At 46.6% G+C, this 23,958-nt stretch overlaps 1 protein-coding gene across 1 annotated transcript; it reads right to left on the bottom strand.

Annotated features, from left to right (window-relative positions):
- Positions 1 to 13,156: 13,156 nt before the first annotated feature.
- Positions 13,157 to 14,218, bottom strand: LOC120930291 (protein kinase C delta type-like). Its single transcript, XM_040341511.1, has 2 exons — positions 14,027 to 14,218; positions 13,157 to 13,500 (listed from the first exon to the last, which is right to left on the bottom strand). The coding sequence occupies exons 1-2, from the start codon at positions 14,147 to 14,149 to the stop codon at positions 13,342 to 13,344; spliced, it is 282 nt and encodes a 93-aa protein (XP_040197445.1). The 5' UTR covers positions 14,150 to 14,218; the 3' UTR covers positions 13,157 to 13,341.
- Between the last annotated feature and the right edge of the window lie 9,740 nt (positions 14,219 to 23,958).

Raw genomic sequence — 23,958 nt, 5'->3', positions numbered from 1 at the left:
CTGAAATATTTGGGTTCACATGTGTGTCCTGGAGTTTGTTGCAGTGTTGGGGTATACACAGTTTTTCTGCATTTTATCCCCATTTTTAGCTGCAGTGCCACAGACTTCTATTAGCTTGTGTAATTTTACTGTGTTTTCTGAAAGCTCACCAAAGACGCAGTAAAGAGAACATTTAGTGCGCTTTCAGAAAATGTTGCAAAAATGTGTAACCCAATAGAAGTCTGTGGGACTGTAGTGAAAATTGAAGTAAATGCAGGAAAACTGTGTATACACCGGCACTGCAACTGAACCGCAGTGCATCAGTGTGATCCCACTTGAGTGCTGGTTCATATATATGCGATGCGATTCCTGCATTGCATGTTGCTTGTCGGCCATTCACGCTGTCCTTTGCAAACTGCTACGGTTGTCAATATAAATTAATGACACCCCCAGATCGGTTGGCAGATCACAATGAGAACTGTGAAATGGTGCAGGAATCGGATTGCATAGGTATAAACACCCATCCAATCCGATTCCAGCGCAGACCAAAAAAAGGTTTTGGTGCAAATGTGATTTCAGCCATACAGTTTGTATGTCTGAATTCGCATCGCACAGACATCGCATGTGATATGCACAGAAATGCGGTGCGAATCACATGCAATGTCTATGATCATGCTAGTGAAAAGCCTGGAACATGATGTGGCCGCCTATCAGCATAGAGTTAATGACAGGCTCTGCTAAAGAACAACAGAGGGAAGAGGGGGGAGTGAAGGATTTGGGGGAGAGAGAGGGCAGAGTCTGGACACAGTTACAGTGCTGATAACTCACTTTATGTTCCCAGGATGATCATGTCTCACTCTAGTTCAGTCGGTGGCTCTTTAGCTGTCGGCTACTTGTTTAAGTGTTCCCGCCCACACGTTCCTTTCAGACACAGCTGAGCACGGGCTGCACGGAGCATGGAGGACACAGAGGGGAGGGAGGAGGCAGAGCTGATGCAGACTCTTCCATTCCTGTAGAGGGGGGGAGCTGTACAGTGAGCTGTTAGAATTTAACAGAGAGTGAGGTGCACAGTAGTGTGTCAGTCTGCCTGAGCTCTCTTTGCGCTCTCAGCATATCACATCGCCGCTGCACTACCAAGCCTGCTCTCACTGTTTCATACAGGGGAGGATGGGGGAACGCCTGACACCCCTTCAATGTGTGGCACCTGGTGCGGTCCGTCTCTAAGTTAGTACGCCTCTGATCAGGAGGGCTCCAAGTCCTCCTAACCTGGGGGGGATTTTATCATACCTGTCCCCCCCGCATTATTTCCTGGGGGGGATGCGTCCCCCCCCCCCGTTCCTACGCCCATGGCTGCCGCTAACTGACACTAACTAGCAGCATATTCAAAAAAAATCTGACCACTGTACCTTGGTAATGCTGTGACAGGGAGTGAAGGGTTTAACTGGAGGGGTGATCAGGGGGTGAAATATGTGCCTATGTGTCCTGGTTAGGGTGCCCACGTGTCCCAGATTGCCCGGGACTGTCCCTTAATTGGCATCTGTGTCCCTGTTCCGGGATGCCTTCATTGCGGGACAATACAGTGTCCCGGAATGAAGCACTGGGTAAAGTCATGATAATTTCAGTGGCAGAGTCTGAGCCACGGTAGCGCTGTCTCCGGCATGCAGATTGCAGAACCACCTCCACCTGACTTTCATTCTGCTCACTGGTTGCTAGACTAGAGCCGCTTGGCGTGTAGCAACCAGTGACATCACGGCTGCAGTGCACCCACTCTGTGTTTAGAACTGAAAGCGCGGGAGGATTTCACTTCCTCCTCCGACCTCCGCGCTTCTGCTCTGTCTGTCTCCTAGGACCTAAAGCAGCTGAGCTCCGAGGCTGCCCCTTGACATACCAGAGAGGGACACAGCTTCTGATCTGAGAAGGAGAGCAGCAGCAGCATCTGAGAAGAACAGAGAGTGGGGGCCCCGGGGAGAAGCAGGAGGCTGACTGGAAGGAACAGCGCGAGAGGGAGTGAGAGAAGACCTGACCTGAGCCTGCACACCTTCCCCCAACGTCTGCTCCAGCTGTGCCTGTCAGCAAGAAGAAACATAGGCTGACAGAGAGGACAGAGGACAAGGATGGTCTGGAGGTAGGTGCATCACACACACCTACCCACAGACAGGGGCTGGGACAGGGGGTACAGGAAGGACTGCAGGCCAGATTAGGGGGTCAATTTCACTCACCACCCCCCCTCTCTCTCTCCCATCCCCCTCTTTCTCTCATCTACCCCCCTCTCTCTCATCCACCCCCCCTCTCTCATCCACCCCCTCTCTCATCCATCCCCCTCTCTCTCATCCACCCCCCTCTCTCTCTCTCCCACCCCTTCTCTCTCTCTCTCCCACCCCTTCTCTCTCTCTCTCCCACCCCTTCTCTCTCTCTCTCTCTCTCTCCCGCCCCTTCTCTCTCTCTCTCTCTCTCTCCCCTCTCTCTCTCTCTCTCTCTCTCTCTCTCTCTCTCTCTCTCTCTCTCTCACCCCTCCTCTCTCTCTCTCTCTCTCTCACCCCTTCTCTCTCTCTCTCGCCCCTTCTCTCTCTCTCTCTCTCTCTCTCGCCCCTTCTCTCTCTCTCGCCCCTTCTCTCTCTCTCTCTCTCTCCCGCCCCTTCTCTCTCTCTCTCGCCCCTTCTCTCTCTCTCTCTCTCTCCCCCGCCCCCTCTCTCTCTCTCTCTCTCTCTCTCTCGCCCCTTCTCTCTCTCTCTCTCTCTCTCAATTCAATTCAAATAAGCTTTATTGGCAGGACCAAATACATGTTAGCATTGCCAAAGCAAGGAAAAGGGGAAGGGGGTAATATAAAGGGGAAGGGGGGTAATATAAAGGGGAATGTCTCTCATGTCCCTCTCAGTCTGTGACACGCGGTCACATATTGGGCAGCTATCTTTGCCATTGGCTCCTCTTCTCCCAGTAGAATTTGGAGTTTCCTCTTCTCTTCTGTAGAATTGAAGTCCGGGATGAGAGCGGAGAGTCTCTTGAAGTGAGTGTCCCTCACTGATGAGTACTTGGGGCAATGTAACAGGAAGTGTTCCTCATCCTCCGGGACCCCCTGGTTACATTGCTGGCACAGTCTCCTCTCCCTGGGCTTGTAGGTCTGTCTGTGCCGCCCTAATTCCATTTCCAGGCTGTGGGCACTCAGTCTGTACAGGCTCATTGTCTGTCTTTCTTTGGGGTCTTGTAGCACCTCCAGGTACGGGGCCAGCTTGTATTCTCTCTGCAGTGACTGGTAAATTGTTAGTTTTTTGGAGTTTTTTATTTCGTGTCTCCATTCTCCAACATGTTTTTCTTTGGAGTTATAAGTAATGATTTTTATTTGAGATTTTGTCAGGCCGCATTGTTGAGAGTTTTGGGGAGACAAGGTGTTGATGAGTTGTTGCAGGCCACACGGCTTGGACTGGTTCTTGCTGTCCAGTAAGGCTTGATGGTGGTAGGAGTTGGGACTGCTGTTTTGTAGGTGGTCCCAGTATGATAGCGCCCTCTTCTGTACTGCGAGGAGTAAGGGAAATCTGCCCAACTCGGACCGGCAAGCACTGTTGGAGGTGCTCCGATGGACTTGGAGGAGGTGCTTGCAAAATTCCAGATGGAATATTTCTGTTGGGCTGGGGTCCCATTTGGATTGGTCTGGGTAGGTGACAGGACCCCAAACTTCACTGCCATAAAGAAGAATTGGGGCGATGACGCTATCAAATATTCTGAGCCAGACTCTCACGGGTGGTTTTAGGTGGTACAGCCGTCTCCTGATGGCATAGTAGGCTCTGCATGCCTTGTCTTTTAGTGCCTCTATGGCTGGCTTGAAACTTCCTGATTGGGTAATGTCTAGGCCGAGGTATGTGTAGCTGTTAGTTTCATCCACAGTGCGGTTGTTTATTGTGAAGGAAGGGCTCTTTGTTTGATTTGTATTTTTCTTTTGGAACACCATGGTTTTTGTTTTGCTGGAGTTGATTGGTAGTGCCCATGTGGCGCTGTATTTCTCCAGAACTTCCAGGCTGTGTTGTAGGCCTTTCTCTGTGACAGAAGTAGGAGGTCATCTGCATACAATAGGAACTTCACCTCGGTGTCATGTAGAGTCAGTCCTGGTGCTGGGGAGGATTCTAGAGCGGCCGCCAGTTCATTGATGTAGATGTTAAAGAGGGTTGGACTTAGGCTGCAGCCCTGTCTGACCCCTCGGGCCTGTCGGAAGTGTTCAGTTCTTTTCCCATTCACCTTTACGCTGCAGCTGTTCTCAGTGTATGAACTCTTGATGACGTCGTATGTTTTCCCTCCTATTCCGCTCTCCAATAGTTTGAGGAACAGGCCTGGGTGCCACACTGAATCAAATGCCTTCTTAAAGTCCACAAAGCAGGCAAATATCTTCCCATGTTTTGTGTGGTGGACATGGTTCTTGATGAGGCTGTGCAGGGTGTAGATGTGGTCTGTAGTGCGATGGTTAGGCATGAACCCCGCCTGACTTCTGCTGAGGACATTGTGTTGTGTCAGGAAGTTGAGGATCCGTTTGTTGAGGATACTGTTGAATAGTTTCCCTAGTGTGCTGCTGACACATATCCCCCTGTAGTTGGATGGATCATACTGGTCTCCACTCTTATGGATGGGTGTTATGAGGCCTTGGTTCCATACTGTAGGGTAGTAACCAGCACTCAGGACCAGATTGAACAGTTTACACATTGCAGCGTGTACCTCTGGGGAGCCGTGTTTAATCATCTCTGGCAGGATTCCATCCATCCCACTGGATTTTTTGGTTTGAAGGTTTTGGATTTTCTCCCCAATTTCTTGTGGTGTAATCGGTACATCTAGGGGGTTCTGGAAGTCCTTAATTTTTTCCTCCATGTCATTTAGTCTTTTGATGATGTCTTTTTGTTCTACAGTTAGGGCCTCCTCTGGAATATTTTTGCAGAGGTCCTTAAAGTAGTTGAGCCAGATGTCGCCATTTTGGATGTGGAGGTTGTTTTTCCTGGGTGCTGAGCCAATATTCTTCCATGTTTCCCAGAAAGAATTTTCCTGAAGTGCCTCTTCCAGCTTTTGCAGGTTTTTTGAGATGAGGTCTTGCTTTTTCTTTTTAAGGGTTTGTTTGTACTTTTTCTGTAGGGTGCTATGGGCTATCCTTAGGTCAGCGTTGTCAGGGTCTCTGTGTTTGTTACTGGAGACGGTCCGTAAGGTGTTCCTTAATGCTTTGCATTCTTTGTCGAACCATTTATTGGATTGTTTGTTGGATGGTTTCTTGTAGTTGGTTTTTCTCAGCTGGGCTGTTTCTGCAATGGTGTGTAGTATTTTATGGAAGTCCTTTGCTGCCTGGTTCACACCTGGTGGGCTTATCTCATAGGTGGGGTTTTGGAAGTTTTCAAGCTGTTTTTTAATGTCGGGTCTGTCGGTTACCTCTGTATTTTGTGGTAGACTGTTTGGACCATTTAAATGATGGTGGCAGGTTACGGAGAGACGCCCGGTGGAGTTTTGGTGATGTTTGCTAGAAGATTTGATGTATAGCAGTAGTTGGTTGTGGTCTGATAGGTGTGTTTGTGGGGTGACTGTAAAACCATTAATGAGTGTGGGGTTCATATCTGTAATGGCATAGTCTACCACACTGCTGCCTACATGGGAGCTGAATGTGTACCTTCCTAGAGAGTCTCCCTTGGTATGGCCGTTGAGGATGTAGAGGCCCAGACTGCGACACACATTCAGCAATTTTCTTCCGTTTTTGTTGGTTGTACTGTCATAGCTGTTTCTTTGATTCTGTATGGACTCCTGGTCGTAATTTGCATGGCCCAGTATGTATGTGTTGCCATCAGAACTTGTATAGTCCTTTTCCCTTCCTGTCCTGGCATTGAGGTCTCCGCAGATGAGCACTTGTCCCAGGGATTGGAAGTGGATGACCTCATTTTTTAGGATCTCATAGGTGTCTGGCCTGAAGTATGGAGACTCTGCTGGGGCAATGTATGCTGCACACAGGTAGATGTCGGACTGGGAGGTGAGGATGGAGCTGCTTATTCTTAGCCAGATGTGGCTCTCTCCTTTTTTTGATTGCATTGCATTGATTGCTCTCTCTCTCTCTCTCCCACCCCTTCTCTCTCTCTCCCACCCCTTCTCTCTCTCTCTCCCACCCCTTCTCTCTCTCTCTCCCACCCCTTCTCTCTCTCTCTCTCTTGCACCCCTTCTCTCACCAAGCCCCTCTCCCCTCCCAAGTGGACACTAACAGGTGACAGCAAGTGAGAGTTAGTGATCCCATCTTTTCCCAAGCACTGCCACTTAACCCATGCCCCCAGCACTGCCAGTCTGCCACTGACCTCATCCTCCTAATGAAGGACTACAGGTCCCAGCATTAGTCCCTTAGAGCTGAGGATCTGACATGCTCCCCCAATGGACGGGGTAGGAATCGGGTAGGTCAGTGTAATGATCAGGTAGGTCAGTGTAGGAATCAGGTTAGTGTAGTGGTCAGGTATTTCAATGCAGCAATCAATTGGGTCAGTGTAGGGATTAGGAAGGTCAGTGTAGTGGTCAGGTAGGTCAGTGTAGGGATCAGGTACAGTAGGTCAGTGTAGTAGTCGGGTAGGTCAGTGTATGTGCAGTTTTTACCCCAGATCCCTTGTGTCATTTGTATTTCTTTTGTGGTGTACAGGGTTTTATATACAACTTTAGTGCCTTAGATATAAACAGCATTTGTTTCATGTATCTTAGCCCAACATCGCAAGAACAATTACACTCTGTGAATCTAAGTGGCTGCCTGCAGCTGCAATGTTGGGCTTCCATACATGAAACAAATGCTTAAATAGGTAAGGTGCGGGGCCTCTCGGCCACGTCATATGGCGGCACTGCCTCCTTGTGATGTCACCGACCGCTGCTTGCTGGGGGGGGGGGGGTTGTCCCTGAATGGCTGTATGGAAATGTGGTCACCTTAGTCCTGGTGTCAGTGTAGTGTTGGTGTACTCACAGTTGGATGCTCTCTGGAATCGAAAGGGGATCGAGGAGGGGAGATATATATATATATATATATATATATATATATATATATATATATATATATATATATATATATATATATATATATAGATATATATATATACCAATTTTTTTTTTTTTTTTACAGATAGGCACTTTGCATCAGTTTTTGGATGCAGTTATACTATAATCATGCGTCTGTATCATATATATGAATTATCTGTAATCATAAGTGGCCTTTTTATCTTTTAATGTGACTTTAACCACCTTTAACCCCTTCCTCGCCCCATAGTGTTAACCCATTCAATGCCAGTCACATTTATACAGTAATTAGTGCATATTTATAGCACTGATCGCTGTATAAATGTGAATGGCGCCAAAAATGTGTCAAAAGTGTCCGATGTATCCGCCATAAGGTCGCAGTCCCAATAAAAAATCGCAGATCGCCGCCATTACTAGTAAAAAAAAAAATAATAATAATTCTGTCCCATATTTTGTAAGCGCTTATTGCGTTTTTTTTTTATTATTTTTTTTTTTACCAAAAATATGTAGAAAAATACGTATCGACCTAAACTGAGATTTTTTTTTAAATTGGGCTATTTATTATAGCAACAAGAAAAAAAAATTTGATATTTTTTTCAAAATTTTTGCTTTTTTGGTTTATAGCGCAAAAAATAAAAACCGCAGAGGTGATCAAATACCACCAAAAGAAAGCTCTATTTGTGGGGAAAAAAAGGACGCCAATTTTGTTTGGCAACCACGTCGCATGACTGCGCAATTGTCAGTTAAAGCGACGCAGTGCCGGAAGCTAAAATTTCACCTGGGCAGGAGGGGGGTATATGTGCCCAGTAAGCAAGTGGTTAAATAAAATCTGGATGAAATCTCTCTCCCATTTTTATTGTGTGTTCATGAAAGTATAATTATGGAGTTATACACATTTTTTCCTTTTCCAACTATATATACTCAGTTAAAACCAAGAGTCCTTTGATAAAATCAATTGGCCAGAAGTGAAGATCTAGTGATCCTCTCTCCCATTCGCTGACACACTTTTGACCAAGAGATTCCAAGCCTGCCCACCACGGCAAGGTAGACTCTTCTAGGGCAGGGCCTACACTAACTACACTATCTACCCTACTGGATGCTAGTCATCCTTTTTCTAATGTTGGATGTATGTTTGTAGTAGGCCTCGTCCTATAATCTGTGTGTGCGATCTACTCTCTCCTAATGTGGTTGTCTGTCTGTGTGCATCTATCTAAAGCATGGAGCGGTCAGTTTATGTACATCTGGACGTCCTCTGTTAGTGTAGGTCAGTGCATGCCAGTCATTGTATGTTGTCCAGTGTGTGTCAGTAAATATGCTAGTCCTGTTTTTACCTGGGCATGTAGCAAAACTTATCTGCAATTCGGAGTTCATCTTGCCTTTGGTCAAAAAAATCTCGGTCCTCCCGATTTTGAGGATAAGAGAATCACATGCTCTGTCCATCTGTGCGTACATCTTCAGCCTAAAGATCTCCTTCCTTTTCCGGTGTGAAATGGTTTTGAAATCTCCGGCCCCCCTGCAAAGTGCTGCCCTAGGCCTGGGCCTTGTTGGCCTAGGCCAAGATACAGCATTGCTTGCATCTGTGCCCTAAGCTGTCTGTGATTGAATCTCTATCTATATGTTAAGCTGTCTATCCGCCTGCTTGTGCTTACCTCTCCTGCGCTATGTGCCATATATATGATTCATAGCCTTATTTATCGAAGTACCTGATTTGAGATTATATTCTCATTTGGATATACTCATACAGGGCATCTGGCAATATCCTTTGTACCAACTGGCATTTTTAATAGCACATTCATTTAGGGCCAGGCCAGTCCCCTCTCTCCTCCCTCCCCCTCCCCCCCCTCTCTCCCCCTCCCCCCTCTCTCCCCCTCCCCCCCCTCTCTCCCCCTCCCTCTCCCCCCCTCTCTCCTCCCTCCCCCTCTCTCCCCCCTCTCTCTCCCTCCCCCCCTCTCCCCCCCCTCCCCTCCGCCCTCTCTCTTTCTCCCTCTCTCTCTCTCTCTCTCTCTTTCTCTCTCTCTCTCTCTCTCTCTCTCTCTCTCTCTCTCTCTCTCTCTCTCTCTCTCTCTCTCCAGGTCTCTTCTTCTCCATCCCTCTCTCTCATCTCACCACTCACCCAGGACAAAGTGCCCCTTCTCTCAATACTCTCCCAGGACAAAGCACCCCCTTCTTCTCTCACCCCCCCCCTTAAAAAACTGAACAGGCATTGAAGTTAAAAGCTAATGTCCATCCTGATCAGCTCTGATTCAGCAGTGGATCTGTTCCTGGTTGCCATGTTCCTTAGATAAAATATCTTCTTGGTTTATGAGGTCTTTCATTTCCTTTCTACAAGGTTCTCCATTTGTCGCTGACAAAAGAAAAGCCGACAAACTTTTCCTGATCCTTGGCTTTAACAGACTTTGTTTGGTCTGTGATTTCTTCCAGCTCCATTTAATTTTTTTGTATGGTTTCGGGATTCTGAAAAAGAAAGAGAGAACAGTTAGATTGACTAATAATTCAAAGAAATGCCTCTATGACCTCAGGGGGGCATTTCCCCCTGTATGGGTCATCCAAGTCCATATGATTGTGAGATGTCCGATACTAGTCACCATTGTGCATTAACAAGGATATGAATTTTCACTATTAGAATTGTGCAACCTTACTTCTAAAGGGTTTATATCTGTCCCCTTATTTCACTTTACTCACTCCTCCTGAGTCTTCAGATTGAGAGTTGGGCTGAGAGCTCATATGAGGTCTGCCTGTTGCTATCCTCTCAGGATCACAGTTTCACACGCTGTCTCCCAGCTCCTGAGTACATAACAGCAGTGAGAGCCCCATAGCTAAGTGATATGTAACTCTTTCCCCCAAACCTTCAATCTGATGAGTCAGATTCAAGCTGCTCCAAATAAACTAAGATTTGAATAAAAAAGCTGCACAGTTGTAATAAATGAAGACAGAATATTCATATCCTTGTATAAGTTTTGGTCTTGATGGTTTCTTGTCAAGCACAATGATACTCCGTCTTACAAACATCATTTATTTGGTGTGTACAGTGCCAGGCCGGGTGGACCGCACACACACAGTGCTTTCATTTCTACTTACCTTCTTATGTATATGAAATGGGGGAGGAGGCTTCTTCACTTGGAGCTCTTCCCAATTTATTCCATTGAAGAATGGGTGGTCTTTTATGTTGGCAACATCCTTTTTGCGGGTCTTCGGGTCTTTGCGCAGGAGCAGTGGGGGGAAAGAAAATAGAGAAACATAAGATGACAGTGATCTGGTAAATGGAATAGCCATTTTATTTATCAAACATTTATTTCTGATTAAGCAGATATAGTTGATGCAAATGTTGTTAGAAGTCATATTGTGTTCATTTACACCTCCAGCTATGAAGATTGCTATCTCATCCTTTTCCTCAAACGGACACGGGAAGTCACAAGCAACTATTCCGCATTTTAACCGCTTAATGACCGCCGCATGTATATGTACGTCCACAGAATGGCACGTATAGGCATATGGGCGTACATGTACGTCCCTGCCTTTCCGCGGGTCGGGGGTCCCATCGGGGACCCCCCGCTACATGCGGCGGTCGGTTCTTCCGTGGGAGCGATCCGGGATGAGGGCGCGGCTATCCGTTTCTAGCCGCCCACTCGCGAACGCTCCCCGGAGCTGAAGAACGGGGAGAGCCGTATGTAAACACGGCTTCCCCGTGCTTCACTGTGGCGGCTGCATCGATCGTGTCATCCCTTTTATAGGGAGACACAATCGATGACGTCAGACCTACAGCCACACCCCCCATCAGTTGTAAACACACTAGGAGAAGCATAACTCCTTCAGCGCCCCCTGTGTTTAACTCCCAAACTGTCATTTTCAAAATAAACAATGCAATTTAAATGCATTTTTTGCTGTGAAAATGACAATGGTCCCAAAAATGTCAAAATTTTCCGAAGTGTCCGCCATAATGTCGCAGTCACGAAAAAAATCGCTGATCGCCACCATTAGTAGTAAAAAAAAAAAAAAAAAAAAAATGCAATAAAACTATCCCCTATTTTTGTAAACGCATATGTTTTTGGGGGATATTTATTATAGCAAAAAGTAAAAAATATTGCATTTTTATCAAAATTGTCGCTTTATTTTTGTTTATAGCGCAAAAAATAAAAACCGCAGGTGATCAAATACCACCAAAAGAAAGCTCTATTTGTGGGGAAAAAAGGACGCCAATTTTGTTTGGGAGCCACGTCGCACGACCGCGCAATTGTTAAAGCGACGCAGTGCCGAATCGCAAAACCTGGCCTGGGCATTTAGCTGCCTAAAGGTCCGGGGCTTAAGTGGTTAATCAAGATTTGACTTCAAAGAAACTTTAGATAGATAAGGTCCCACCCACTTCAGACCATATAAATTGTATTCACTGTCCTAGCCAATTAGAGAATCTATTTTTCAATCTGGCTTCAACAGTCAAAATGTTACTGAAACCCATGAGGTTTCCCCTACAATTGTAATGGCATAAAACTGCTAAGAGGTCTATTTCTAAAGATCTGTGGTGTCCATTCTCCGCACATCGCAGCAAATACTCTACACATTGCTGGCAATTTACATCCTATTAATAAAATGCTGACTGCTATGTGGAGTCTGCGGTGTGTTCTTTGCATAATGCTGCCAAGAATTCTTGTTCATAGGAGGGGAGTATTGTCACATGACATTTCAAGGTCATGTGACAGGTTTCCTCCACCTCCTAGCTCTTTTTTTTTTTTACAATAATTAGGATGAATGGGGCTCCACTGCGCTCAGAGTACTCATGCAAGTGAAGAGTAAACTGCAAAGAACACTGACTCATTGGCTTGGCCTAAATGTCTACTTTTCTTGTCCCACTGGAACTATGTCACTACTTACCTTTGCCAGTAAGTCCAGGAGATTAGGGTTGGCCTCTTCTGGATAACATGGCTCATCCTGGAGTATGGATTTCTTCACCTTGTCATTGTCCTCGCCAACGTAGAATGGGTGATATTTGAAGGCCACTTCAAAGAGAATTATTCCCAGAGAGAAATAATCTGCCATTCTGTCATATGATTTAGATTCATGGACCTGTAAGAAAATCAGAGAGATTAGGATCAGAGCAACAAATAAGGCTGGAAAACAGGAGCATCACTTAGAAGCACCTTAACCAGTTCCCGACCCCCGCATGTACATATACGTCCACAATATGGCACGTACAGGCACATGGGCGTACACGTACGTCCTCGCCTATTAGCGGGTGGGGGGTCCGATCGGGAACTGCAACTGTCATTTTCACAATAAAGAATGCAATTTAAATGCATTTTTTGCTGTGAAAATGACAATGGTCCCAAAAATGTGTCAAAATTGTCCGAAGTGTCCGCCATAATGTCGCAGTCACGAAAAAAATTGCTGATCGCCGCCATTAGTAGTAAAAAAAAAAAAAATTAATAAAAATGCAATAAAACTATCCCCTATTTTGTAAACACTATAAATTTTGCGCAAACCAATCGATAAACGCTTATTGCGATTTTTTTTACTAAAAATAGGTAGAAGAATACGTATCGGCCTAAACTGAGGAAAAAAAATGTTTTTATATATGTTTTTGGGGGATATTTATTACAGCAAAAAGTTAAAAATATTGCATTTTTTTCAAAATTGTCGCTCTATTTTTGTTTATAGCGCAAAAACTAAAAACCGCAGATGTGATCAAATACCACCAAAAGAAAGCTCTATTTGTGGGGGGAAAAAGGACGCCAATTTTGTTTGGGAGCCACGTCGCACGACCGCGCAATTGTCTGTTAAAGCGACGCAGTCCCGAACTGTAAAAACACCTTGGGTCTTTAGGCTGCATATTGGTCCGGGGCTTAACTGGTTAAAGAAAACCTGTCATCATCATTAATTAAACCTGACCCAGTTGAACCTTCCTGAAGGATGTCATTGTACAACACCTCCAGGGCAGACCACACCGCCTCAGGGTCACACAGGAATTTGCCAGTCATGGATCTAGCACTGCTTTAGGGAGTCAGAGGCTTCCTCCAGTGTCAGCTGAGACTGGAAAATGCCATTTTGAAATGAAATTTTCCCTTGTATACAGGTTCTCTTTAATTTAATTCTAATCTGGTTGGTTGATAATTGCTTGTTATATACAGGTTCTGATTGGACTTCTACTATATGATCAATAAACAATTATTTTCTTCAGAACTGATCAATCAGTCCTGGTGGAAAATCCAATCAAATCTGGCCAAATTGACACTTTTTTTTTACTATGCAAGTGAAACATTAAAAAGTGATTCAATCTGCGCTCAACCATTCACTGAGAACGGGCAGCAGAAGGGCACCCACAATCATTGGATGGAGAAGGGTGAAGGGGCAAGCGTTATTGCAGTTTGATAAAGATACTTACCTGTGCACGACTCCTTTGGAATGTAGGAACTGCAAACCGCAAAGCAGCTCCACTGCCATGTGTCTGATGTTGGTGATGGAAACTGTTTGTTTGTTGGTTATCATCTTCCTCAGCTCTCCTCCGCTCAGGTATTCGATTACAAAGAATAAGTAATTCTGGGGAAGGAAATACAGACAGGTCAGTGAATGAATTCAATTAGAAGGTCAAAAAATAAATCTGATTATAATTCTCTACCAAAAACACTGCATGACATCTATCTATCTATCTATCTATCTATCTATCTATCTATCTATCTATCTATCTATCTATCTATCTATCACATCCTTTGGTAACATGTTTCTGGTGTCTTCCCCTACATCTGACTTATGCAATTCTATGTGAACTCCAGGCCAGTTTGCATTGTATAGCATTGCCTAATACAGCGTGACAGTTATCAGTGTAGGGGGCAGGGCAGGTGATCAGCCTTTATGTGACTACCAGTGAGGTCCCGGACCTGGCAATGTTGTCTGGCAGGGTTACCTTGATCACAAGACAATCATTTGACAGGTGAGATATACTATACATGTGTCACATCTGTAACTTCCCTGCCTGTCTGGAGTTCAGCTTCCAAAGCCGACATGCAGATGTCATGAAGCAATGTTTTTGCTACTATATATTATATTTTCCAGAAAATACACTTACGTCTGTCTGAAAGGCGCCATAGAGGTGAGTACAGTAAATGCTGCACTCAACCATCTCCAGGACCTTCCTCTCGATCAGGACGGAAGCCGGGTCGTCCTTAATTAGAAGCTTTTTGCTGACCATCTTCACTGCCACCAGTTGGTTACTGGCATGGTGGGTGGCAGCCACAACCTGTAAAAAAAAGGCATGGTTAGTACATCATCTTTTCCATGTGCTCTAGCTGTAACATCATTACTAGACATTCATCATATTCTCTCTGTAATTACATTGATTTTTCCCCCTTTCTGACATTTGTCCAAAAATTATTATCAACCTCCATAAATGTCCTATAGACATAAAAATGAGCCTTCATCAGCCCTATTCATCACAGCAGGCTGATTCTTGGGTGTCATCACTCTGCAGAAATCAGACCTGGACAAAATTGATGGTGACTGGTTGCTGCACTGACGGGCACACTCAGACACTTTGCATTACAGTAGAATTTCAGGCAAACCCCAACTAGTCCCAAAAATGCTCCCTTTCCCCTCCTAACACCTGTGCTGACTAACCCCTGTAAGAATGTTGTATATACTTGCCTATTTTCAGCCCACCCCAGTTCAGTCATGTGATCTGACTCCCTATGTCAGCCAGCGGTGGCTGCAGGAGAGAGGAGGGAGCAATGACAATGGATGGGCCTGAGAAAGCCTATGGGTGAGGTCACCCCTCCAGGCTTTACCAGCCATTGTTAGGCGCTCTCTCCTCTCCCCTGCAGCTGGCATTGGATGACATCATAGGGGATCACATGACTGGATGGAGAGGGTTGATCATAGGTAAGTATAAAAATCTTTTTTAGAGGTTAGTGGGCTTAGGCTTTGGGGGACGGGACATTTTTAAGACTAGTTAGGCGGTCGCTTGGAATTCTACTTTAAAGCTAAACTTCAGGGGGGGGGGACATTCCCCATGCAGTGGGGTCCCCTCTGCAGTGAGAGGGTTAAAGCATAACTAAAGCCTCAAAAAACATAATTTTATTATATTGTAGATTACCAAAGATTACCCTTGGACTGCACCATTCCCAATCAGTGGAGGGGGGTGTGTTAGATGGACTAGTATTAGATGTAGATGGAGTTTACATCTATGACTAACAAATTAACCACATCAGCCCCTGAAAGATTTCCCCCCTTAATGACCAGGCCGTTTTTTGCAATACGGCACTGTGTCACTTTAACTGAAAATTGCGTGGTTGTGCGATGCTATACCCAAACATAATGTATGTGTTCCCCCCCCCCCCCCCCCCCCCCTAAAAATAGAGCTTTCTTTTAGTGGTAGTTGATCACCTCTGCAGTTTTTATTTTTTGCGCTATAATAAAAAAAGAAATGACAATTTTGAAAAAAAAAATATTTATTCATCAGTTTAGGCCAATATGTATTTTTCTACATATTTTTGGTCAATTTATGGACTTTTATTTAATGGCGGTGATCTGTGATTTTTAGCGGGACTGCGACATTGCAGCGGACAAATCTGACCCCAAATTACACTTTTTGGGGACTAGTGACATTATTACATTAATCAGTGCTATACAAAAATGCACTGATCAATGTAAAAATTACACTGGCAGGGAAGGGGTTAGCACTAGGGGGCGATTGAGGGGTTAACTGTGTTCCCTGGGTGTGTTCTAACTGTGTGGGGAGGATGGGCTTACTGGGACAACACAGAGATCGCTGTTCCTGATCACTAGGAACAGCAGATCAGAGTATTGTCCTCTTGTTTACAAAGGCAGATCCCCGTTTTGCCTTTCTTTACTGTGATTGTGGGTGGCCGGCGAACATTGAGTCAGCCGGACCCACGGGCAAGCGCCCAGGTTGTGCGCCCACACTACTACATGCACACATGGGTGTAGGAACCCTTACAAATCTGGGGGGGGACAGCATTTTTACTCGCCAGGTATATTCTTATTCAGTAAACTGGGAGTTGTTTATAACGTGTATGTTATTTTGAAGTAGGTGTTCGGAAGCTGAATGCGCCAACATTTTTCAGCGTAATCAGCAGCAGGAGCGTACCTAGAGCATTTGGCAACCGGGGCGACGCCTATATCTGGCACTCCCCCCAACTTTAAAATGTAAAAACACCCCACTGTGCCCCCTGCATACCTCTGCACCCTTCAGTCTCTGTCACTACCGTGTAACCCCTCTCCACAACTGGACCCCTTTACATTACACAGCCCCTGCACCTTTGGACCCCTATACATTATTAAACCCTCTGGACCCATTTACATGACTAAACCCTCTGGACCCCTTTACATTAGACAGCACCCAGCACCTCTGGACCCCTTTCCATTACAAAACCCCCTGCACCTCCTGGACCCCTTTCCATTACACAGCACCCTGCACCTCTGGACCCCTTTACATTACACAGCACCCTGCACCTCTGGACCCCTTTACATTACACAGCACCCTGCACCTCTGGACCCCTTTACATTACACAGCACTCTGCACCCCTTTACATTACACAGCACCCTGCACCTCCTGGACCCCCTTACATTACACAGCACCCTGCACCTCCTGGACCCCTTTACATTACACAGCACCCTGCACCTCTGGACCCCTTTACATTACACAGCACTCTGCACCTCTGTACCCCTTTACGTTACACAGCACTCTGCACCTCCTGGACCCCCTTACATTACACAGCACCCTGCACCTCCTGGACCCCTTTACATTACACAGCACCCTGCACCTCTGGACCCCTTTACATTACACAGCACTCTGCACCTCTGGACCCCTTTACGTTACACAGCACCCTGCACCTCCTGGACCCCCTTACATTACACAGCACCCTGCACCTCCTGGACCCATTTATATTACACAGCACCCTGCAACTCTGGAGTCCTTTACATTACTAAACCCTCTGGACCCATTTACATTACTAAACCATCTGGGCCCCTTTACATTACACAGCACCCTGCACCTCTGGACCCCTTTACATTACACAGCACTCTGCACCTCTGGACCCCTTTACATTACACAGCACTCTGCACCTCTGGACCCCTTTACATTACACAGCACTCTGCACCTCTGGACCCCTTTACATTACACAGTACCCTGCACCTCCTGGACCCCTTTACATTACACAGCACCCTGCACCTTCCGGACCCCCTTACATTACACAGCACTCTGCACCTCTGGACCCGTTTACATTACACAGCACTCTGCACCTCTGGACCGCTTTACAATACCCTGACATCTTTGGGTTCACACGTGTGTCCTGGAGTTTGTTGCAGTGTTGGGGTATACACAGTTTTTCTGCATTTTATCCCCATTTTTAGCTGCAGTGCCACAGACTTCTATTAGCTTGTGTAATTTTACTGTGTTTTCTGAAAGCTCACCAAAGACGCAGTAAAGAGAACATTTAGTGCGCTTTCAGAAAATGTTGCAAAAATGTGTAACCCAATAGAAGTCTGTGGGACTGTAGTGAAAATTGAAGTAAATGCAGGAAAACTGTGTATACACCGGCACTGCAACTGAACCGCAGTGCATCAGTGTGATCCCACTTGAGTGCTGGTTCATATATATGCGATGCAGGAATCAGTGCGATTCCTGCATTGCATGTTGCTTGTCGGCCATTCACGCTGTCCTTTGCAAACTGCTACGGGTGTCAATATAAATTAATGACACCCCCAGATCGGTTGGCAGATCACAGTGAGAACCCATCCAATCCGATTCCAGCGCAGACCAAAAAAAGGTTTTGGTGCAAATGCGATTTCAGCCATACAGTTTGTATGGCTGAATTCGCATCGCACAGACATCGCATGTGATATGCACAGAAATGCAGGGCGAATCACATGCAATGTCTATGATCATGCTAGTGAAAAGCCTGGCTAAAAGGAACATGATGTGGCTGCCTATCAGCATAGAGTTAAGGACAGGCTCTGCTAGAGAACAACAGAGGAAAGAGGGGGGAGTGAAGGATTTGGGAGAGGGCAGAGTCTGGACACAGTTACAGTGCTGATAACTCACTTTATGTTCCCAGGATGATCATGTCTCACTCTAGTTCAGTCGGTGGCTCTTTAGCTGTCAGCTACTTGTTTAAGTGTTCCCGCCCACACGTTCCTTTCAGATACAGCTGAGCACGGGCTGCACGGAGCATGGAGGACACAGAGGGGAGGGAGGAGGCAGAGCTGATGCAGACTCTTCCATTCCTGTAGAGGGGGGGAGCTGTACAGTGAGCTGTTAGAATTTAACAGAGAGTGAGGTGCACAGTAGTGTGTCAGTCTGCCTGAGCTCTCTTTGCGCTCTCAGCATATCACATCGCCGCTGCACTACCAAGCCTGCTCTCACTGCTTCATACAGGGGAGGATTGGGGAGCGCCTGACACCCCTCCAATGTGTGGCACCTGGTGCGGTCCGTCCCTAAGTTAGTACGCCTCTGATCAGGAGGGCTCCAAGTCCTCCTAACCTGGGGGGGATTTTATCATACCTTCCCCCCCCCCCCCCGCATTATTTCCTGGGGGGGATGCGTCCCCCCCCGGTTCCTACGCCCATGGCTGCCGCTAACTGACACTAACTAGCGGCATATTCAAAAAAAATCTGACCACTGTACCTTGGTGATGCTGTGACAGGGAGTGAAGGGTTTAACTGGAGGGGTGATCAGGGGGTGAAATATGTGCCTATGTGTCCTGGTTAGGGTGCCCACGTGTCCCGGATTGCCCGGGACGGTCCCTTAATTGGCATCTGTGTCCCTGTTCCCGGATGCCTTCATTGCGGGACAATACAGTGTCCCGGAATGAAGCACTGGGTAAAGTCATGATAATTTCAGTGGCGGAGTCTGAGCCACGGTATCGCTGTCTCCGGCATGCAGATTGCAGAACCACCTCCACCTGACTTTCATTCTGCTCACTGGTTGCTAGACTAGAGCCGCTTGGCGTGTAGCAACCAGTGACATCACGGCTGCAGTGCACCCCCTCTGTGTTTAGAACTGAAAGCGCGGGAGGATTTCACTTCCTCCTCCGACCTCCGCGCTTCTGCTCTGTCTTTCTCCTGGGACCTAAAGCAGCTGAGCTCCGAGGCTTCCCCTTGACATACCAGAGAGGGACACAGCTTCTGATCTGAGAGGGAGAGCAGCAGCAGCAGCATCTGAGAAGAACAGAGAGTGGGGGCCCTCGGGGAGAAGCAGGAGGCTGACTGGAAGGAACAGAGCGAGAGGGAGTGAGAGAAGACCTGACCTGAGCCTGCACACCTTCCCCCAACGTCTGCTCCAGCTGTGCCTGTCAGCAAGAAGAAACATAGGCTGACAGAGGACAAGGATGGTCTGGAGGTAGGTGCATCACACACACCTACCCACAGACAGGGGCTGGGACAGGGGGTACAGGAAGGACTGCAGGCCAGATTAGGGGGTCAATTTCACTCACCACCCCCCCTCTCTCTCTCCCATCCCCCTCTTTCTCTCATCTACCCCCCCCTCTCTCTTCCACCCCCCTCTCTCTCTTCCATCCCCCTCTCTCTCTCTCTCTCTCATCCACCCCTCTCTCTCTCTCTCCCACTCCTTCTCTCTCTCTCTCTCACCCCTTCTCTCTCTCTCCCACCCCTCCTCTCTCTCTCTCCCGCCCCTTCTCTCTCTCGCCCTTTCTCTCACACCCCTTCTCTCTCTCTCTCACACCCCTTCTCTCTCTCTCTCCCGCCCCTTCTCTCTCTCTCCCGCCCCTTCTCTCTCTCTCACACCCCTTCTCTCTCTCTCACACCCCTTCTCTCTCTCTCACACCCCTTCTCTCTCTCTCTCCCGCCCCTTCTCTCTCTCTCTCCCTCACCCCTTCTCTCTCTCTCCCTCACCCCTTCTCTCTCTCTCTCTCTCTCTCTCTCCCTCACCCCTTCTCTCTCTCTCTCTCTCTCTCCCTCACCCCTTCTCTCTCTCCCACCCCTTCTCTCTCTCTCTCACACCCCTTCTCTCTCTCTCTCTCCCACACCCCTTCTCTCCCCCACCCCTTCTCTCTCTCCCTTTCCCACCCCTTCTCTCTCTCCCTTTCCCACCCCTTCTCTCTCTCCCTTTCCCACCCCTTCTCTCTCTCTCTCTCTCTCTCTCTCTCTCCCTTTCCCACCCCTTCTCTCTCTCTCTCCCACCCCTTCTCTCTCTCTCTCTCCCACCCCTTCTCTCTCTCTCCCACCCCTCTCTCTCTCTCTCCCACCCCTCTCTCTCTCTCTCTCTCTCTCCCACCCCTTCTCTCTCAATTCAATTCAATTCAAATAAGCTTTATTGGCAGGACCAAATACATGTTAGCATTGCCAAAGCAAGGAAAAGGGGGAGGGGTAATATAAAGGGGAAGGGGGGTAATATAAAGGGGAATGGACATAAGTCTGTGAAAGTCCTCAGGTTTTTCATGTCCCTCTCAGTCTGTGACACGCTGTCACATATTGGGCGGCTATCTTCACCATTGGCTCCTCTTCTCCCAGTAGAATTTGGAGTTTCCTCTTCTCTTCTGCAGAGTTGAAGTCCGGGATGAGAGCGGAGAGTCTCTGGAAGTGAGTGTCCCTCACTGATGAGTACTTGGTGCAATGTAGCAGGAAGTGTTCCTCATCCTCCGGGATCCTCTCTCTCTCTCTCTCCCACCCCTTCTCTCTCTCTCTCTCTCTCTCTCTCCCACCCCTTCTCTCTCTCTCTCTCTCTCTCCCACCCCTTCTCTCTCTCTCTCTCTCCCCCACCCCTTCTCTCTCTCTCTCGCACCCCTTCTCTCTCTCTCTCTCTCTCGCACCCCTTCTCTCTCTCTCTCTCTCTCTCTCGCACCCCTTCGCTCTCTCTCTCTCTCTCTCTCAATTCAATTCAAATAAGCTTTATTGGCAGGACCAAATACATGTTAGCATTGCCAAAGCAAGGAAAAGGGGAAGGGGGTAATATAAAGGGGAAGGGGGGGTAATATAAAGGGGAATGGGCATAAGTCTGTGAAAGTCCTCAGTCTCTCATGTACCTCTCAGTCAGTGACACGCTGTCACAGAGCAGGGACGTGGAGCTCTGTGTGTAAACACAGAGCTCCACGTCCTGTCAGGGGAGAGAGGAGGCACCAGGTACTCTCTCTCTCTCTCGCACCCCTTCTCTCTCTCTCTCGCACCCCTTCTCTCACCAAGCCCCTCTCCCCTCCCAAGTGGACACTAACAGGTGACAGCAAGTGAGAGTTAGTGATCCCATCTCTTCCCAAGCACTGCCACTTAACCCATGCCCCCAGCACTGCCAGTCTGCCACTGACCTCATCCTCCTAATGAAGGACTACAGGTCCCAGCATTAGTCCCTTAGAGCTGAGGATCTGACATGCTCCCCCAATGGACGGGGTAGGAATCGGGTAGGTCAGTGTAATGATCAGGTATGTCAGTGTAGGAATCAGTTTAGTATAGTGGTCAGGTATTTCAATGCAGCAATCAATTGGGTCAGTGTAGGGATTAGGAAGGTCAGTGTAGTGGTCAGGTAGGTCAGTGTAGGGATCAGGTACAGTAGGTCAGTGTAGTAGTCGGGTAGGTCAGTGTATGTGCAGTTTTTACCCCAGATCCCTTGTGTCATTTGTATTTCTTTTGTGGTGTACAGGGTTTTATATACAACTTTAGTGCCTTAGATATAAACAGTATTTGTTTCATGTATCTTAGCCCAACATCGCAAGAACAATTACACTCTGTGAATCTAAGTGGCTGCCTGCAGCTGCAATGTTGGGCTTCCATACATGAAACAAATGCTTAAATAGGTAAGGGGCGGGGCCTCTCGGCCACGTCATATGGCGGCACTGCCTCCTTGTGATGTCACCGACCGCTGCTTGCTGGGGGGTTGTCCCTGAATGGCTGTATGGAAATGTGGTCACCCTAGTCCTGGAGTCAGTGTAGTGTTGGTGTACTCACAGTTGGATGCTCTCTGGAATCGAAAGGGGATCGAGGAGGGGAGATTGCATCCCTTCCTGTTACTGTAACTAATCTGATCACCGCTGGGACAGGTACTTTGTTTCGTGCAGCTGTGCCGCTCGGAACTGGTTAACAACACTGGACTACTTTGGTAGATGAATTTCCTCCGCTGCAGACAACTCAGGTGCAGGCAATGCACTTAGCAAAGCAGGAACAAAAAATTGTCTCTGGACAGCCGCACTCTGAACAAAAAAAAAGGACAGCAGTCGGGTTTTACTTTATTTTGCTGTGACTTGTAGTGCTGTCCTTTTTTTTTAATAAAGGCTACAATTTGTTCAGAGTGCGGCTGTCCAGAGACAATTTTTTGTTCCTACTAACTGATGTCACCCGTGACACTTATACAGTGATCAGAAAAAAGATCTGTGCACTATACTAATGACACTGTGACATGGAGTGAAAGGGTTAACTGGGGGGTGATCAGGGGAATAAAACTTTATTAGGGAATATGTGGCAGGACCCTGAACTTTTATAAGACTGCCGCTGCCGCTAACTGACACTAACTAGCGGCATATTCAAAAAAAATCTGACCACTGTACCTTGGTGATGCTGTGACAGGGAGTGAAGGGTTTAACTGGAGGGGTGATCAGGGGGTGAAATATGTGCCTATGTGTCCTGGTGTCAGTGTAGTGTTGGTGTACTCACAGTAGGATGCTCTCTGGAATCGAAAGGGATCCAGGAGGGGAGATTGCATCCCCTCCTGTTACTGTAACTAATCTGATCACCGCTGGGACAGGTACTTTGTTTCGTGCAGCTGTGCCGCCCGGAACTGGTTAACAACACTGGACTACTTTGGTGTGTGTGTGTATATATATATATATATATATATATATATATATATATATATATATATATATATATATATATATATATATATATATATATATATATATATATATATATATATATATATATATATACCAATTTTTTTTTTTTTTTTTTACAGATAGGCACCTTGCATCAGTCTTTGGATGCAGTTATACTATAATCATGCGTCTGTATCATATATATATGAATTATCTGTAATCATAAGTGGCCTTTTTATCTTGTAATGTGACTTTAACCACCTGAGCCCCGGGCCATTGTAAAATGACGGCTTCATTGTGGCTCTGAAAATCCAACAGTACGTCATATGACATCCTGGATTCCTCCGGCCACTGGGGGGCGCGCGAGCGAGCCAGGTACCCGCGATCGGTAATGACAGAGCAGGGACGTGGAGCTCTGTGTGTAAACACAGAGCTCCACGTCCTGTCAGGGGAGAGAGGAGAACGATCTGTGTCCCTTGTACATAGGGACATAGATCGGTCACCTCCCCCCACAGTTAGAACACAATACAGGTACACATTTAACCCCTTCCTCGCCCCATAGTGTTAACCCATTCAATGCCAGTCACATTTATACAGTAATTAGTGCATATTTATAGCACTGATCGCTGTGTAAATGTGACTGGCGCCAAAAATGTGTCAAAAGTGTCCGATGTATCCGCCATAAGGTCGCAGTCCCAATAAAAAATCGCAGATCGCCGCCATTACTAGTAAAAAAAAAAAATAATAATTCTGTCCCATATTTTGTAAGCGCTTATTGCGTTTTTTTTTTTTTTTTTTTACCAAAAATATGTAGAAGAATACGTATCGACCTAAACTGAGATTTTTTTTTAAATTGGGCTATTTATTATAGCAACAAGTAAAAAATATTGATATTTTTTTTTCAAAATTGTTGCTTTTTTTGTTTATAGCGCAAAAAATAAAAACCGCAGAGGTGATCAAATACCACCAAAAGAAAGCTCTATTTGTGGGGAAAAAAAGGACGCCAATTTTGTTTGGCAACCACGTCGCATGACCCCGCACTTGTCAGTTAAAGCGACGCAGTGCCGGAAGCTAAAATTTCACCTGGGCAGGAGGGGGGTATATGTGCCCAGTAAGCAAGTGGTTAAATAAAATCTGGATGAAATCTCTCTCCCATTTTTATTGTGTGTTTATGAAAGTATAATTATGGAGTTATACACATTTTTTCCTTTTCCAACTATATATA

This window comes from Rana temporaria, chromosome 3, assembly GCF_905171775.1.
Source record: "Rana temporaria chromosome 3, aRanTem1.1, whole genome shotgun sequence".
Lineage (NCBI taxonomy): Eukaryota > Metazoa > Chordata > Amphibia > Anura > Ranidae > Rana > Rana temporaria.
This window is presented reverse-complemented; position numbering and strand designations above follow the sequence as displayed.